At 47.9% G+C, this 15,740-nt stretch overlaps 1 protein-coding gene across 1 annotated transcript; it reads right to left on the bottom strand.

Moving 5' to 3' along the window:
• Nucleotides 1–7,520: 7,520 nt before the first annotated feature.
• Nucleotides 7,521–8,060, bottom strand: LOC127315787 (F-box/kelch-repeat protein At1g57790-like). The gene has a single exon (XM_051346240.1). It carries the CDS (start codon nt 8,058–8,060, stop codon nt 7,521–7,523), a length of 540 nt encoding a protein of 179 aa, XP_051202200.1.
• Nucleotides 8,061–15,740: the final 7,680 nt, after the last annotated feature.

Raw genomic sequence — 15,740 nt, 5'->3', positions numbered from 1 at the left:
TCAGTATGTTTTCTCGTATCGTGGCTCTCGGTACTATGGTTTTCGCGACGGAGAGATTAAATAGGCGAAGGGGCAGAGTCGGGGGACGCTCGAGGGGCCCACCCCATAGGGCAGCGAGGCCAGGGGTGGGGCCGCGCCCCCCTAGGGTGTGGCCGCCTCGTCGCCCCTCTTCGTCTCCTCTTCGGACTTCTGGAAGGCTCCGTGGAAAATAAGACCGTGGGCTTTTGTTTCGTCCAAATCCGAGAATATTTCCTGTGTAGGATTTCTGAAACCAAAAACAGCAGAAAACAGGAACTGGCGCTTCGGCATCTTGTTAATAGGTCAGTGCCGCAAAATGCATAAAAATGATATAAAGTGTATATAAAACATGTGAGTATTGTCATAAAACTAGCATGGAACATAAGAAATTATAGATACGTTTGAGACGTATCAGGCTCGTGGAAGGTCAAGTGAGCAAGCCGGAAAACATAAAACCAGCACTTGCTTTCAAACGAAACATGCAAATAAATTTAACGGATAGCAGGATAAGTTTTTTCCGCCCATGCATAAGTGTTTCGTTCCTAACTACTTAAGAATTTAAAGTTATATTACAAACCCTCCAGGGGCCAAAATGACGCATTGTCTCTCTTCCCCGCAGGAATAAGTTTTTTACTTCTCCTTAGCCGGAGAAGCGTCACCCTTGTCATCAACCCTCGGAGCCTCTTCTTCTGCGCCTTTGGCTGGAGAGGAGACCTCATCATCACTCTCTTCATCGTCTCCAGCCGGAGATGCTTCGCCATCCTTGTTCTTGGAACTTGTCCAGGTGTACTGGCTTCCGGATTGAGCAGGTCGGGCCTCCGCCTCGCGTTCCTTGAGAAGCTCTGCTCCAAGGGGCTCGTCAGCAGGAAGAACCATCTTGTCATAAAATTTGTTATGGCGGATTCTCCGAGCGATGCGGGTGTCATAGCCGCTAACTGCATCTAGTAGAGCATTAACATCCGAGTTCGAAGGAACACCGGAAGTCACCCTATCGATGTCAAGATCCGGGTTATGCGCTAGGCACATAGCCAGGGACATGGCAGCAGCACCTCGAGCTGATGACGCTTGCAGATCCACTACCAGCTCCGGAAGAACGTCCATTCTCTGGATAAGCCTTCGAACTTCGCAAGTTCGGCTCTTCTTGATGGATAAGTTGTGACAGATCTTCCGGGAGGTGGAGATGAGATCCTTGAAGTCATCTCCGGCAAGCTGTAGTAGGTCGTCACGAGGGAACTGGCTCCGACGCTCCTCAGTATATCCAAGAGGCTCTGGAGGATCCAATTTAAAGATCAGCATAACAGATTGAGTTCAGCACCTGCATTACTATATGCATTCCGGAGACTTACCCATGACGTCGGAGTTGAGCAGATCCCAGTGCATGCTTCTCCGCCGTTTCCATGTAGTTCCGGAGACCGCCAAGCTCTTTCTGCTGCCTCTGGATGGTGTCACTATCAGTTTTTCTTTTCAGCTCGAATTCGCCCTCCTTCCGGATGAGTTCTGAGCTCTTTTCCGCCAGTTTTTTCTCCGCCTCTGCGAGCTTCGCTTCTAAACCTTTATGGGCAGAGCGAAGAGTCTCAAGCTTGGAGGAGGCTGCGGCGAGGGACGAGGATGCACCTATCCAAGTTAAATCAACATCAAGTTTGGAATGCGGGTCTTAACTTATTGATAAGAGAGTCGGAAACCAACCTTGGGCTTCTGACAGCTGCTTCTTTAGATCCACGTTCTCCTGCTTGAACGTCTGAATCTTTTCCGCCTGGCTTATGGTAACGCGGCGCTGCAGGGCGATGTTCTTGTGAAGCTCATAATGCAGAGCCTGCTGTTCCTGTAAGTACAAACTGTGCAGGAGTAAATTCCAGATATTTTATAAGTAAGTCTTTCTGAAGCATTGTAGCCGGAAACATTTCCGCCATAATGCTTGGGGGCTACCACGACGCTTAAAATCTTCTTTCAGTTGAGTTTCTCTAAGTATATAGACGCTAACTACTGACTAGTTTCCGCCTATATACTCGGGGGCTACTGGGGAGTACCTTGCGCTTGCAGAGGAGTTTGTCAAGAAACTGGCTGGTTCCCTTCTTGAAATCTTCGATCTCCGACGACTCGGCGTCAATTTTACCCCATGCATTGTCCAGCATGGAATTGAGCGGATCTTGCTCAAGCTCCCATTTTTCCGCCTCAGTTAGCTTGTTGAAATTTTTTGTTGCATAGGCCTTAGGGGTGGAGGTAAGATCAGCCGGATCTCCAAAATTCTTCGGAAAAACGACCATGTCACTCGCCGCAACTTCAGCTTTCCCCGAGGAATTGACTTCCTCATCCTCTCGGCTTTGAGCTTCAGCCTCGTCAGGAGCAGGACCTTTGCCTCCAGAGCTTTCTCCGCCCACCTTCTCGCTGCTAACCGGAATTATTTCCGGTGGAGTTGACGTGGCAGGAGCGGGAGATTGCTCCGTCTGAGGAGGAGATGGCTGGGGAGTGGCGTGGGAGGAACTTGGCGGAGCTGGTGTCGCGGGACCAATGGCATGAGATTTCCTCATGTACTTTGTGATGGGCTCTTGAACGTTGGTCCGCGCGGCGGTGGTGCTCGGATTCCTACAAACAGGCGAAGGAAACAAATAAGTGATGAGTTCTATCAAAACAAGTATGCATCATACTCGGAGACTTACGTGGCGCCGGGAAGGATAGGGCGCGAACGTTTTCCTGCTGTTGACAGCAGTTTGATACGTTCACGCTCCGCCCTTCGGGAGTCTAGTGGAGGGGGCTTCACAGTCTTGGCTTTCTTGGCAGAGGCCTCGCCGCTACCTCCGGCTTCGGAGCTGGAAGCTTTGGCGCGGGGACGCTTAGTAGGTCGAGGGGCAGCCTTACGAGGCACGCGCTCCTCTCCCTCGTCGTCGTCTTCCGGATCCTCCTCTACCGCGTCGCCGCTGACAGGAACTCGGAGTACGATGCGGAAATTCTCCTCCGCCAAAGAATTGAGCTGGAAGATGAATCAAGGAAAAAGTTAGAACACATACAATATACGTGAAGTTAAGAATGACAAAGGAGTTAGAGCTTACCGGAGGACACTGGTCGTTTGTGTAAATATCCTTGATTAACTCTGGGACCGGTTGGCCCAGACCAATCTTCATGAGTGTCTTGATCCTCCTTTTGGGAGAATCAGCCGGAAGATCGTGGCGGGTTGCTCGGAGAAGGTCGTCTGCTCCGGTGTAGGCGCATATTAAACGCGCGTTATACCGAAGTGGCTGGATCCGCCGAGTGAACCAGCTCAGAGTAAGCTGAGCTCCGGTTAGCCCATCATGGACCAACCAAGAAATTCTCCGCGCTGCTTTTTCCAATATCGGAAATTGAGCAAGCGCAGGAACCTGGCTCCAGCTGTCGCGCTCTTCCGGAGGCTCGTTGACGAACGTGGGCAGTCCTTCGTGGACGCCCGGAACGATGATGTTCTTTTCATAGATCTGTCCGGCGTTCCAGTACCGGACGGATTCGTGGGAGTCATGGGGCGGATACATGCGGCCAGGATGGAGCATAAAGGTCATGCTCCCGCAGTTCACCATGGCCTTGAAAACCTTTGTTTCTTTCTTCACCCAGAAGAAAAACTGCCATAATCGGACATCTGGTCGGATCCCGAGATGCCCTTCGCAGAGTGTTGCGAAGTTGGAGAGAAGGATATAAGATTTTGGGCAGATGTTGTGGGGCTGAAGTCCGTATGTGTTGAGGATAGAGAGGAAGAATTCCGAACAGGGGAGCGATAGACCGCGCTCGACCCAAGCTTTGGTCATGACCCTTCCGTCCGCATCAGGCTTGGTGACATTGGAGTCACGCATGAAACTCCAATGTGTGGAGATCATGCCCTCGTTCTGGAGTTCCCTAAGCTCCGCATCGGTGGTTTCGCAGGGCCACCACTGACCCCTCTCGCCTTCGCGGATCCGGGCCTTGGAAGCTTTCTTGTTTTCCGCCTCCTGCACCTTGGCTGCCATTCTGGCTTGACCCTCAAGTTCTTCTTGAAATTCTTTGGGAGTAGGGATCCGGCCTAACATAGTGCTGGAAGAGGCAGAGAATGGTTGAGCTAGCCTGATGTCGGAAACAAATGGTGGCAAGAATGCAATGGGATTTGGGCAGATCGGTTCTAATGTGCTGGGTTCCGGGCTATTCGGAGAACTACCAGTACAGTTTGTTGAACCATGTGACATACTTCCGGCTGCACCCATGCAAAACTAAATTGAGTAACCGGATCTACGCTAAGTTTTTCTTCTACGGGGCCGGCGCACGTACCGTTAATGGCGCGGTGGTCCGACGGAGCTCCGGTGGAGTGAAGATCGCTGGACTTGAAGCAAACCTCGCAGCTTGACCACGAATCGGCGGCGGGAAGGATTTCCCGATCAACCGTAACGATCTTGGCGTGAGGGGAGGCTTGGAGTGGCGGCGCGTGAAGCTTTCCGCAGAGCAGCTCGCCGGAGATGAGATCTGGCTGGCGGCGCGGTGCGAGGAAGAAGACGAAGTGGTGAGGAGGTGAAAGAATGAAAAGTTACCGCGCTTGGGGGTATTTATAGACCTCCCGCGGAGATTCGTGTTTCGGATCCGTCGGTGGAAACTGAACGGTTGCACCGTTGGATGCGTGACACGTGTCTTAGGTTAAAAGCGGTAAAACGACGTGGAGGTAACTTAACTGTGCACTCCCGAAATTTCCGGCTGAAGATTCACATCTCCGAAAATTTAGCGCGGGAAAAAAGGAAGTTGTGCGCGGGAAAAGTGGAAAATCTGCTACGTTGCCATTACTGAAGATCAAGAGATTTCCGAGAAGATGACATCGGAAACAAGGAAGTTTTTGAAGCTCTTCAAGATTCTCTTCGGATCCGAGCTGAGTGAAGTCGGAGGAATGATGAATCTCGGAGAACTTTGGGGGCTACTGTTGTGGGTATACTTTATGGGTATAGCAACGGCATGGCCTAGATCCGGCAAGCCAGGGTGGCCCACAGATGGTGATGTGGCATGTGGCCCATCGGGCGGCCCAGTTGTTGTAGATCCTGAAGGATGAAGTCCAGCCCAGGAACGAGGAGCCGGATCCCAACCGACCTACGGAGGAGGCCGGATCCGTGAAGGCCCATGAAGTATCCGGATCCAGCACGGTCCTGATGGAAGGTGGATCCTTGACGTACACGGTAAGATATTGTACCGTAGTTAGGCAACTTGTATTCCGGCTAGGACTCTCCATGTAAACCCTAGATCCGTGCGCCTTTATAAGCCGGATCCCGGGAGCCCTAGAGGCACAACCACAACTCATTGTAACAACGCGAAAGCGCCCAGATAATTCCAGACAAGCAGCAGTAGGCCTATCCATCGTGCAGGTGTTCCGAAGCTGGGTAAATCGCGTACCACCATCCCGTGTGCCTCCGCCCTATGACCCCTACTTCTTTTCCCCCTCGTGAGGATCCCTCCTCCGAGGTATCGTCGAATAGGCAACGACACATGCACATCTTAGTGTGACTAATGTTTATAAATTGCTGTGGAAGTCTTGATGTGGAAGTATTGTGTGTGATGAAATCGAAGATGTTTGCCTGGTTATTACTGTGTGATTGTATACTGGAGATCTATTACAACGTCGATATTGGAATGCTACTGAAGATACGCATTGTGTGCTCTGTTCTTTAAGAAGCCATGTGGATAGAATCCATTTATATTTTGAGTGCAATCAGCTCTAGAATATGGAATTATCAATCGAGTGGAATCAACATGATGATCTTCAGATAGTGTTGGAGCATGCTAAGAGGAGTTTTGGACACTCTTTCTTTATGGAAGTTATCATCATAGCTTGTTGGAATATCTGGTTGATCAGGAATGGTAAAATCTTTAGACAAAAGAATGGTTCTTTCACTATGTGGAAGTGCATGACATATCTTTGCTACGGTATAGAATCAAGGTCAAGCACAAGCATAATCTCTTGAGATGGATTAGGTCCCTGCTTTAGTGTCTTGTCCATCTTGTATATATTTTCTTTATTTCTTTTTCTTTCCTTTGTAAATAGTTGGAACTGGGTTTGGTTTAATAATATTTTGTTGCGGGGCTTTTTGCCTCACATTCGTGGATCAAAAAAAAAGTTGATGCCAACACAAAAGTATATTTATGAAGTTTGACATTGAGATGATACTCTAGATATTGATATTCTTCCATACATGTGGTCAAAGTTTATAAAGTTTGACTTTGATCAAAACTAATAAGGGAAAAAGGAAGTATAATATGTCTCCAGCTGGTTACTGATGACTAATACGGTGATATTACCGCCTCCCACTGTAAGTATCTCGAAAACCTGCCATTATGAGGAATAATTATAGTTGTCACACACAAACATGGTGAAGTTAACTATGAAAAAACAGAGATTTATAGGTAACATCGTAAAAAAAGATTGTCTTGTTCTTAAGTTTTCTAGACTACAACAAAATAATTAAGAGACAAAAAATGTAGTTCTCCAAAATAAAACAGCATCATGTTTCATGACATCTAACGATAAGACCAAATAGAATTGAACCCATCAAGACAATTATGATGTTTCAACATGAAAAGGAAAAAAAACGTTGCATCACTATACTTTTAACAGTCTTAGTGCCTGAAGAGAAGTTCTGCAATTCTATGAGGAGCAGCACTAGGGAAATAAAATGTGAAGAAAGGCTGCTCAAATGTGCGGTATATTTCATACCAGTAGATATTAAGGGACAAGTCGAGCTATACCGGTTTTTGGAAGACTTGGCGTCAACCATATGGGAGGCAACCAATTCATCCAAAGCTCAGGATAAACCACATGAGTTGTGGTATTATTCTCAATGCTATAAATTGCCATGTCACGAGGGTCGTCTCTATGGTCAGAGTGTGTTCCTTCGTTGTCGTCAGTAAAATATATATGGTTTGGCATCAAGTCTGGGTAATCTTTTACGCTAAAGCAAGATGTCGTGCTCTTCCCAATAAACAGTGCATGGTCTCCTACATTTATCTTATATCTTGCTGCATCTTCTAACCATGATTCTTCACTGTAAAAACATGCTGAGATGGAATATGAGTTATGTGTACCTTTGGAATATGAGTTGTTTACGAGGTCCTCTCGAGGAAAACTTCCCAGCCTACATTTCTTCAGTATGTAGGTCATCTTGACACGCTTCTGCTCATCAAAATCAATCTTGTACACTATCACCGGACCTTCCGGTCGTTCGGGATAATAGGTCTCCGTCCTAATAATTTGGAGGACATCTCCCCATTCTGCCTGAACAATATGACATTTGGAAACCGTCCGAAGTGTTTTTGGTAACAATCTCTTGTGGATGTCGACAGACGGTTCACTTAAATTGTACGCGTCAATAGCGCTTTCATCAGCCATCGCATAGAACCATCCGTCGTGGTATATACAATCTGAATAATAACTATGCATGTCGAGCCAGCGCCAGTGAGCATCTCCTACTCTGGCAAACGAGAGCTGCCCAAAGGGCTCGTGGATGAGCATGACAATGCATTCACCGGATGAGGGATCACACGACAAAGTTGCGCCTAGAATAGACCAGGTCACCATACTCGTCCAAAGAAAATGCGCTACGCCCTTTCTCTACCCTCGGAAGTGCTCCATCATAGTAAGACACCTCATACCGTTCAAGAACACCGTCGTCGTTTAGGAGAGGATTAACATGCTCCATGGTTGTCACCGGAGGTAGCGCAATCATGGCACCCGTGATCGGGTTGAGAAGCATCAGCTCAGACTTCTCAACCGTAGCGACTAGCCATCCATGCGACGAGCCGACCCAGTTCCTGATGATGGGGGATTCAGGGAACGGCATGGTGTAGGCCTTTCGCTCGGAAAGGCTGTACATGCCAAGAGCTTTGAGCCCGGCAGCCTCGGTGCAGTAGAGTAGACACGGCGTTTGGTGGCCAAGGCAGATGCCGATGCGGCGTGCCGTGGAGTAGGCGTTGTACCAGAGTGTGCTGACGGCGGCGGACCGGACGAGGTATGGGCACTCGAGCAGCTTGAGCACGTCGCACATTATGTCGACTGGAAGCTCGGACCAATCTTCCATGGTGGATCCACGAACTTAGGCGGGCGGATAACAACAGCAGGTGCTGCAACTCTGTCCGCTTTGTCGCACTTCGATATGGGAAAAAATTACTCCATAGATTGAGCCGGAACGGGCGAGTACAAATCAAGAATCGCCCTAATTTGAAATCAGATTAGGTGCAGTTTGTGTTCAAGTAGAAGTTGGATCATAGTCTGATTACCTAGGCCACTGCGTGCTGAGTGCTGACCCACGGGGCCAGATAAATCTGGCCCATAAAATACTATTGGCCCACTTAGTGGCCTATTTGTGTGGGTTCTGTCGTTACAGCAGTCGTCCGGGAGTACAAATTTGCTGGGCAACTTCACTTGGCACATTCCGCTCCCATAGAATTTTGGCAAAAAAAAAAAGTGTCTCCTGCCGTCTTGCACACAAACACACGTGAGGTGTGGAGCAGTCTTACATATCCTGAGTCTTCTAGGCGCATATCTCTCTCCATTTTCGTTGATCTGAAGACACACATATGCAGGCCGGATCATGTCGGAAACAGAGTCCGACATAACAAGCGACGGCACGGAGCATGGCGTTCAGATCTGGTCTATCCATTCCTGCTCCTGGAAATCCAAACATGCGGTACGCAGACCTGACCGTGAAAATGCCCTTCTTCTCGAAATTCCAGGACCAGAAATCCTCTATATTGTGGGTGCAAATTGGGAGGCCCAAAATCAGATCGGCATCGACCCTAACAAAGAATTTCTGAATCTTCTCCATATCTCAGGATGCAGAAGATGCATCGATCAGTTCACTTACCATAGTAGGTGGTTCAGCAGCAAGGCATGCCAACGGCCTCATCATTTCCTCTCTTGAAATCCAGTTCTGATTCCATATACGTGTAGTCTCACCATTGCCTATGCGACGAATTAGACCCCTTGATAGAACCTCCTTCCCTTCCACTAGGGCACGCCAAATTTGGGAAGGGTGGGAACCCAGCTCAGCTTCAAGGAAGTCTCCTTGAGGGTAGTAGACTGCCTTAATAATTCTAGCACTGAGGGTATTAGGATCCTGGAGTATCCTCCATGCTTGGCGTGCTAAGAGAGCAAGGTTGAACAACTCCGTATCGCGAAAGCCCAGCCCTCCCATGTACTTTGGTTTTGTCATCTCCTCCCAAGAGACCCACGCCGTCTTCCTCTCACCCTCTTTACTTCCCCACCAGAATTTCCTAATAATAGAATCAATGTGTTGACAAAGGCCTCGGGGTAACTTAAAACACGCCATCGAAAACACGGGAACTGCCTGAGCAACAGCCTTTATAAGGACCTCTTTCCCACCAGCTGATAGTATTTGTTCCATCCACCCCTGTACCTTCTGTCACACACGATCTTTAAGATATTTGAACGCACCATTTTTTGACTTTCCCACATCAGTAGGCATACCGAGATACTTCTCGCTTAGAGATTCATTTGAGACATTGAGAATCAACTTCATTTCATCTCTAATCATTTGAGAACAGCCTTTACTGAAGAAGATAGACAATTTCTGTAAATTTATTCTCTGTCCCGAGGCCTGACAATATAAAGATAAAGACTCAGAAATTTCCGTTGCACCCTCACCATTCGCCTTGAAAAACAGCAGGCTGTCATCTGCAAAGAGAAGGTGGTTCACCGATGGCGCTGATGAGGCCACTTTAATTCCACTTAGGTTTGATGACTGACTTCTATGATTTAGGAGGCACGATGACAAGAAAAGGTAAGGTGAAATAGGATCCTCTTGTTTTTTTCCTCTTGATGGCTTGAACTCTTCCAACTTCGTCCCATTAAATAGGACCGAGAAACAAACTGATGACACCATCCTCATGATAACATCTGTCCATGCTGGAGCAAAACCAAGTTTGGTCATGATAGCCCTCAAATAGTCCCATTCAACACGATCATAGGCTTTCATCATATCCAGTTTCAGGGCACACGATCTGTGCTTTTTGGCTTTATTACGCTTCATAAAATGGAGGCATTCATAAGCTGCAATAATATTATCCGTGATAAGGCGTCCAGGGACGAACGCCGATTGTTCCTCAGAAATGATCTCAGGTAAAATGCTCTTCAACCGGTTAGCAATGGCTTTGGAAGCAATTTTATATAGCACATTACATAAACTAATCGGTCGAAACTGAGAGAGGAGAGTAGGATTTTGTACCTTGGGGATCAAGACCAGCACAGTTTTATTAATGATCTCTGCACTTTCCTCCCCATTAATAATACGAAAGACCACCTTGGTCACCTCCTCTCCACACAAATCCCAATTTCGCTGAAATAAATGAGCCGGGAAACCATCTGGCCCAGGTGCCTTTGTAGGGAACATTTGAAAAAGAGCATTCTTGATTTACAACGCAGAGTAAGGAGCCATAAGAGAATTGTTCATATCTGCAGTAACCTTACATGGCACCGTGTCAAGAACATCCTGCATATTGGACGTACCTTCAGCAATATATAACTTGCGGTAAAATTCAGTCGCAAGCTCTTGCATCTCGCCATTATCCTCAGTAACAGCGCCATAATCCTTCAGAATTTGTTTGATGCGATTCTTCCTTCTACGCTTACTTGCTCGCTGATGGAAAAAGCGGGTATTTTTGTCACCCGCCGAGAGCCACTCCACCCTCGACCGCTGCCTCCACATGACCTCTTCACGATGGTACAATTCGACCAGACGATCATTCGTCTTGATTTCAACGTGTGATGGTGCCGATCTGCCTGGTGTGTTGCGGAGTATCATTTTCAAGTTTCCTGATCTCTTTTTTAACACTGCCGAAAGTTTCTTTCCCCCAAGCACCAAGCGTTCCTGCTAGAGAGCAAAGCTTTTCATGTAACGCCTCAGCAGAAGAGCTTGGACCGTACTCTTGCCAACATGTCTCCACCTTAGTACGAAGGTCCGAGTGGGATTTCCACATCAATTCATAATGGAACGGAGTCTTGGAAGGAACCAGCCTCCGAACTGAGTCGTCATACTCCAAGAGTATTGGGCCATGATCTGATGTCGCTGAGATCAAATGCTTGACCACCGAGCTTGGGAAAATGTCAACCCAAGCTGGAGCAGCAAGAAATCTATCTAGACGAACACGCGTGAAACTCCCTCCCACTACCTTTTTCTCAAAAGTCCATCTACGACCAGTGTACCCCAAGTCGCGTAGCCCACAAACATCGATAGCATCACGGAAGCCCTCAATCTGAGCTTGTGTTCTCTGCCCAATACCATCATGCTCCTCTTGACGCAACACTTCATTGAAATCACCTAGACAAAGCCAGGGGAGGTCATTCTCTGCCTTTATACCCTTCATTGTATACCATGTTTTATACCGTTCGCTTGTTTGAGCTTCCCCATACACACATGTAATCCTCCACGGATCAGAGCCAATACCCAACACTTTAGCATCAATATGATATCGAGAAAAACCGGAAACCTCAACTCTTGAGTCATTATTCCAAAAAATAGCCAGTCCACCGCTCCTGATATGGATATCCAGGCATGGTACACTAGGATAGTCATTGATATGAACTTGAGTTACTAAGCGCAAAGACATTATCATATCCCAAACTACTAGCTAAACATTCCACCCTTGATTTATGAACTTGAGTTTCAACAATGCATAAAATGGATGGGGCAAACTTTCTTGCGAAATCGTGTAGCTCTCGGACTGTCGCGTCGTTGCCAATCCCACGACAGTTCCAGCTTGAGAGACTCATTGATCCCGGCGGTGCTCCTCGCCGGAGCCCGCCGATCCAGAATAAGATTCATCTATCTCCTTTTCGCCTACCTTATGCCTCTTCTGATCACGTTTTGGCTGGGGACTCGCCGGTGGTGGCACAATAGCCGGTGAACCCCCATCGAACTGATTAACCAGTTGGTTTACGGTAACAGCCGGGTTATTCTGACTACCACCGGTAGTCTGTGGTGTAGACAATGAACCCCGCTTCCTGTTTTTCTCAGCTTCATCCATCTCCACATCAGTCTCCTTGTTGTGTTGCAGGGGTAGCTCGCTACCCAGAGCATTAAGATCCTCCTCAGAATAAGCCTCCGTACCAAAAACCCCGGCCACGACCCCTTCCACGGTCAGATCGGCCAGCTCCCCTACCCAGTCCGCCGCGACCTCGGCCTCGGCCTCCACGCCCACTCGGTTCAGCGAGCAACCAAGAACCAAACTTGCGGTCCTTATCAGCATGCACCCCATCACCATCTCCTTGTAAACATGGCCTAAGATACCACAGACTTCACACCAAGTAGGTATTCGTTCATACCGAACTCTGAATATTTCCCTCCCCCCCCCCCCCCCCCCCCCACGAGACATGGAAACGACATCATCAACTCTTATCTTGACTCTAACTCGGCAGTAGTTCCCGAAAAAATCCATTGAGTCGGGTTCAGCTTCTTCAAATTTCCCAATCCTTCGAGCCAAATTCTCTGCCAAGGATCTACATGCCTCTAGCACATCATGAATTTGTGCCCACACAGAAATAGTCTCAAGTTTGATCAGAGTTGGCTTTGTGAAACCATCATAAGGCTCAATGCAAACAGGGAAATTCCTAAAATTCCATGGACCTCCATCCATCACCTTCTCCCAGTCCCCCAAACAAAAGAAACGCAGTATGTAGAGATTACTCTCGATAGCTCTGAACTTTACATCCTGCGCCAATCCCCAGGCTGAGCGCATGTTGACAAAGAACCAACTCTGGCTGTAAGGGGAATCGGTGTGCACTCTAGCCACAGCAAGCCACCGTGGGAGCTCTTCAACTGGAGGCCCCTCTTCTTCGAAGATAACATTATCCAATTCATCTTCACAAAGACCCAATTCCTCCACCATCCTTGCAAGCTCCTCCTCCCTTGCTTTTGCTCCTGAACTCGAAGCCTCGTCCGCCATGACCTCAAACCCTAGATTGGTTCTTTCTGGAGAAAACAAAAAAACTTCCTCCTTGTCCAACGGAAAAACTGACACGGTGCCGAGGCCGGGTAGCAGGACACGCCCACCCCTTAATCAGCCCAAACACGCGAGCAGCAATCCCAGCCGGATTCGGGGAAGAAAAGGCAACTCACCGTCGAGATCGCCTCGACGAGAGAAAGAAAACCCTAGACGGGAACAGGATACTATTACAAGACCAACTTCAGCGTCGTCTGCATACTTACGCTGAATTTGCTGGGCCACTTCACTTGGCACATTCCGCTCCCATAGAATTTTGGCAGAAAAAAAAGTGTCTCCTGCCGTCTTGCACACAAACACACGTGAGGTGTGGACATATCCTGAGTCTTCTAGGCGCATATCTCTCTGCATTTTCGTTGATCTGAAGACACACATATGCAGGCCGGATCATGTCGGAAACAGAGTCCGACATAACAAGCGACGGCACGGAGCATGGCGTTCAGATCTGGTCTATCCATTCCTGCTCCTGGAAATCCAAACATGCAGTGCCTAACCGGCAGGAACACGCCCGCCGCTGCTCCACGAGCATGTTGCTTCCTGTTGCTGGGTCGACCTACAGAGATCAAGTGATCGTCAGCGAGTATGTTACATACTTACATGTGTGGTTTCAATTCATGCATCGATCTGCTAAATAACAACCTATTACGTGTTACCTGTGGCAATTTGTTGCCGTACTCCATAGAGGATTTTGCTGGCAGCACCAGTTCGATCGTGCGCTAGCTATGATGATATGCATGTTACGATTCAGCTAGAAGGAGGTTAATTAGGCGGAACTACCGAGGTGAAATCACACGGAGTTATCAGAGAACCGCCGTCCGCCATCACGCAAGCTACCCCCTCGCCGATCCTCTGATTGCTAACAAGAACCGGATTGCGTAAGTATGCAGACGACTGAGTATGCATGCATGCCTATCCCATCCTCGAATAATCAACCCCGCATGAATGCTAAGCTCGACACATCCGGAACGATCCAAGCCGCGACTGTTTTTCGCCTTTTGGCACAGTTGTATCGCTGATCCGTCACCTCATCGGGTCAATCCGCATGCGTTCAACCGATTAATCGTGTTTCTTGCGTCTTGGACTGGATTAACCGGTAGCTATAGCTAGCTACAGCCTCCATCCACCCAGCTCCAGTCCAGGCTTCTCGAATGAGGGAGTCCACATCAGAGTTCAGACTGCAGGGTCAGAGATGATGTCGCAAACGGGCCGGCGAGAGAGGACCTTTGGCAGCACCTGGCGCATGCGGATTCACCATCGGGAGGGAAGTGACTTCTAGTTTGCATGCCAGATTCCATGCATGTACTGAACCTGGTTTATCCCAACAGTACATGCACAGGCCACGGGCAAAAGTGTTCAGACCAATGATGAGGAGCTAACTAACATCACATGGCGTGTGCGTAACTTGTCTTAACATGACGATTTCGGTAGCCATGATCAAGCGTTAAGACATAGGGGAGTAATCAAGACCAGGTTCCATTTCGGGGCTCCAGATTAGGGCATCTCTAGATAATCGGTTAGAGGTAAAGATGACAACTTTACCCATGGGTACAGGTACCTGCAGGTAACATATCCATATGAGCAGGGTACGAGCACAATTTTATGATATTGGTAGTAACCATATCATACCTTTTAAATAACGGGTAGGGTACAGGTATAGCATTGTACCTATGGATATACTCATACCATGCCCATTTATATTTTTTTTTTTTTTTGAGAAACACAGTACAAACGTAGACGCCCACATACACGCGCATACACTCACCCCTATGAACGCACACACGCACACCCTACCCCTATGAGCACCTCCGAAAGACTGAGCTGGCGGATTGGATCTTGAAATTGACGAAGTCACCACAGGATACGGGAACCTATGCAACTAAATGGATAAGTTATTGACTTTGTGAATCTATGCTAAATTGTCATTAATTATCAATCTGTTGCCTGACTCATCTAATCTTGTTGACTTATGAGTCATGAGTATGTGATTACGATTTCTGAATTTTTATAATTTTCATATACTTAACTACCTGTTATTGAGCATAGATAATTGATTTTGTCAAATGTGTTATTGCTTAATGTAAAATTATGAATAACATGTGTACTATTTGATCTACCCGTTGGGTAGTCAATGGGTACGGGGTATCCATCGGGTAGGGCTATGGGTAGAGTATGGGTATGGGTATGGGTATGGGCAGAACTTTCTACCAATTGACTATACGAGTATGAGTATCTATTGCTCTTACCATGTCCATATATACCCTACCCATTGCCATTCTTAGTTAGAGGAGTGAAAATCCGGTTTACTTCTCTAAACTTGCACCTAGCTAAACTCCAAAACGGTATAGAGAGTAAATATTTTAACTCCTTGGCCGCCCCGACCCCTACATATAGCCGACTTCAGCCTCCACAGAGAAACACCTTGGCCTCACTCTCTTCCGCCCTCCCAACACATCCTAAATCCATGTTGGCGCAACACACCGCAACCCTAGCATCACCCATGCGACACAGATGGTCGGATCCTCCCACAGTCGGTCCCTTCCACCGATTCAGAGTGTGACTCGATGACGCGTAATATCATCTCGCGCGCGGCAAGTCCTCCTCGCGGTACACACCCTACCGCTGCAACCGGCACCACAACAAAAGTAGCATAGCAGGCGTCCAACATGCGTGGGTGGCGGAGATCACCAACCTCAACATGCACAAAAGAATATGGATCGCGCCTTACATTCGGCAGAGCAAGA

Source organism: Lolium perenne, chromosome 7 (genome assembly GCF_019359855.2).
Source record: "Lolium perenne isolate Kyuss_39 chromosome 7, Kyuss_2.0, whole genome shotgun sequence".
Lineage (NCBI taxonomy): Eukaryota > Viridiplantae > Streptophyta > Magnoliopsida > Poales > Poaceae > Lolium > Lolium perenne.
The sequence above is the reverse complement of the archived record's forward strand: the minus strand, read 5'-3'. Positions and strand labels throughout refer to the sequence as shown.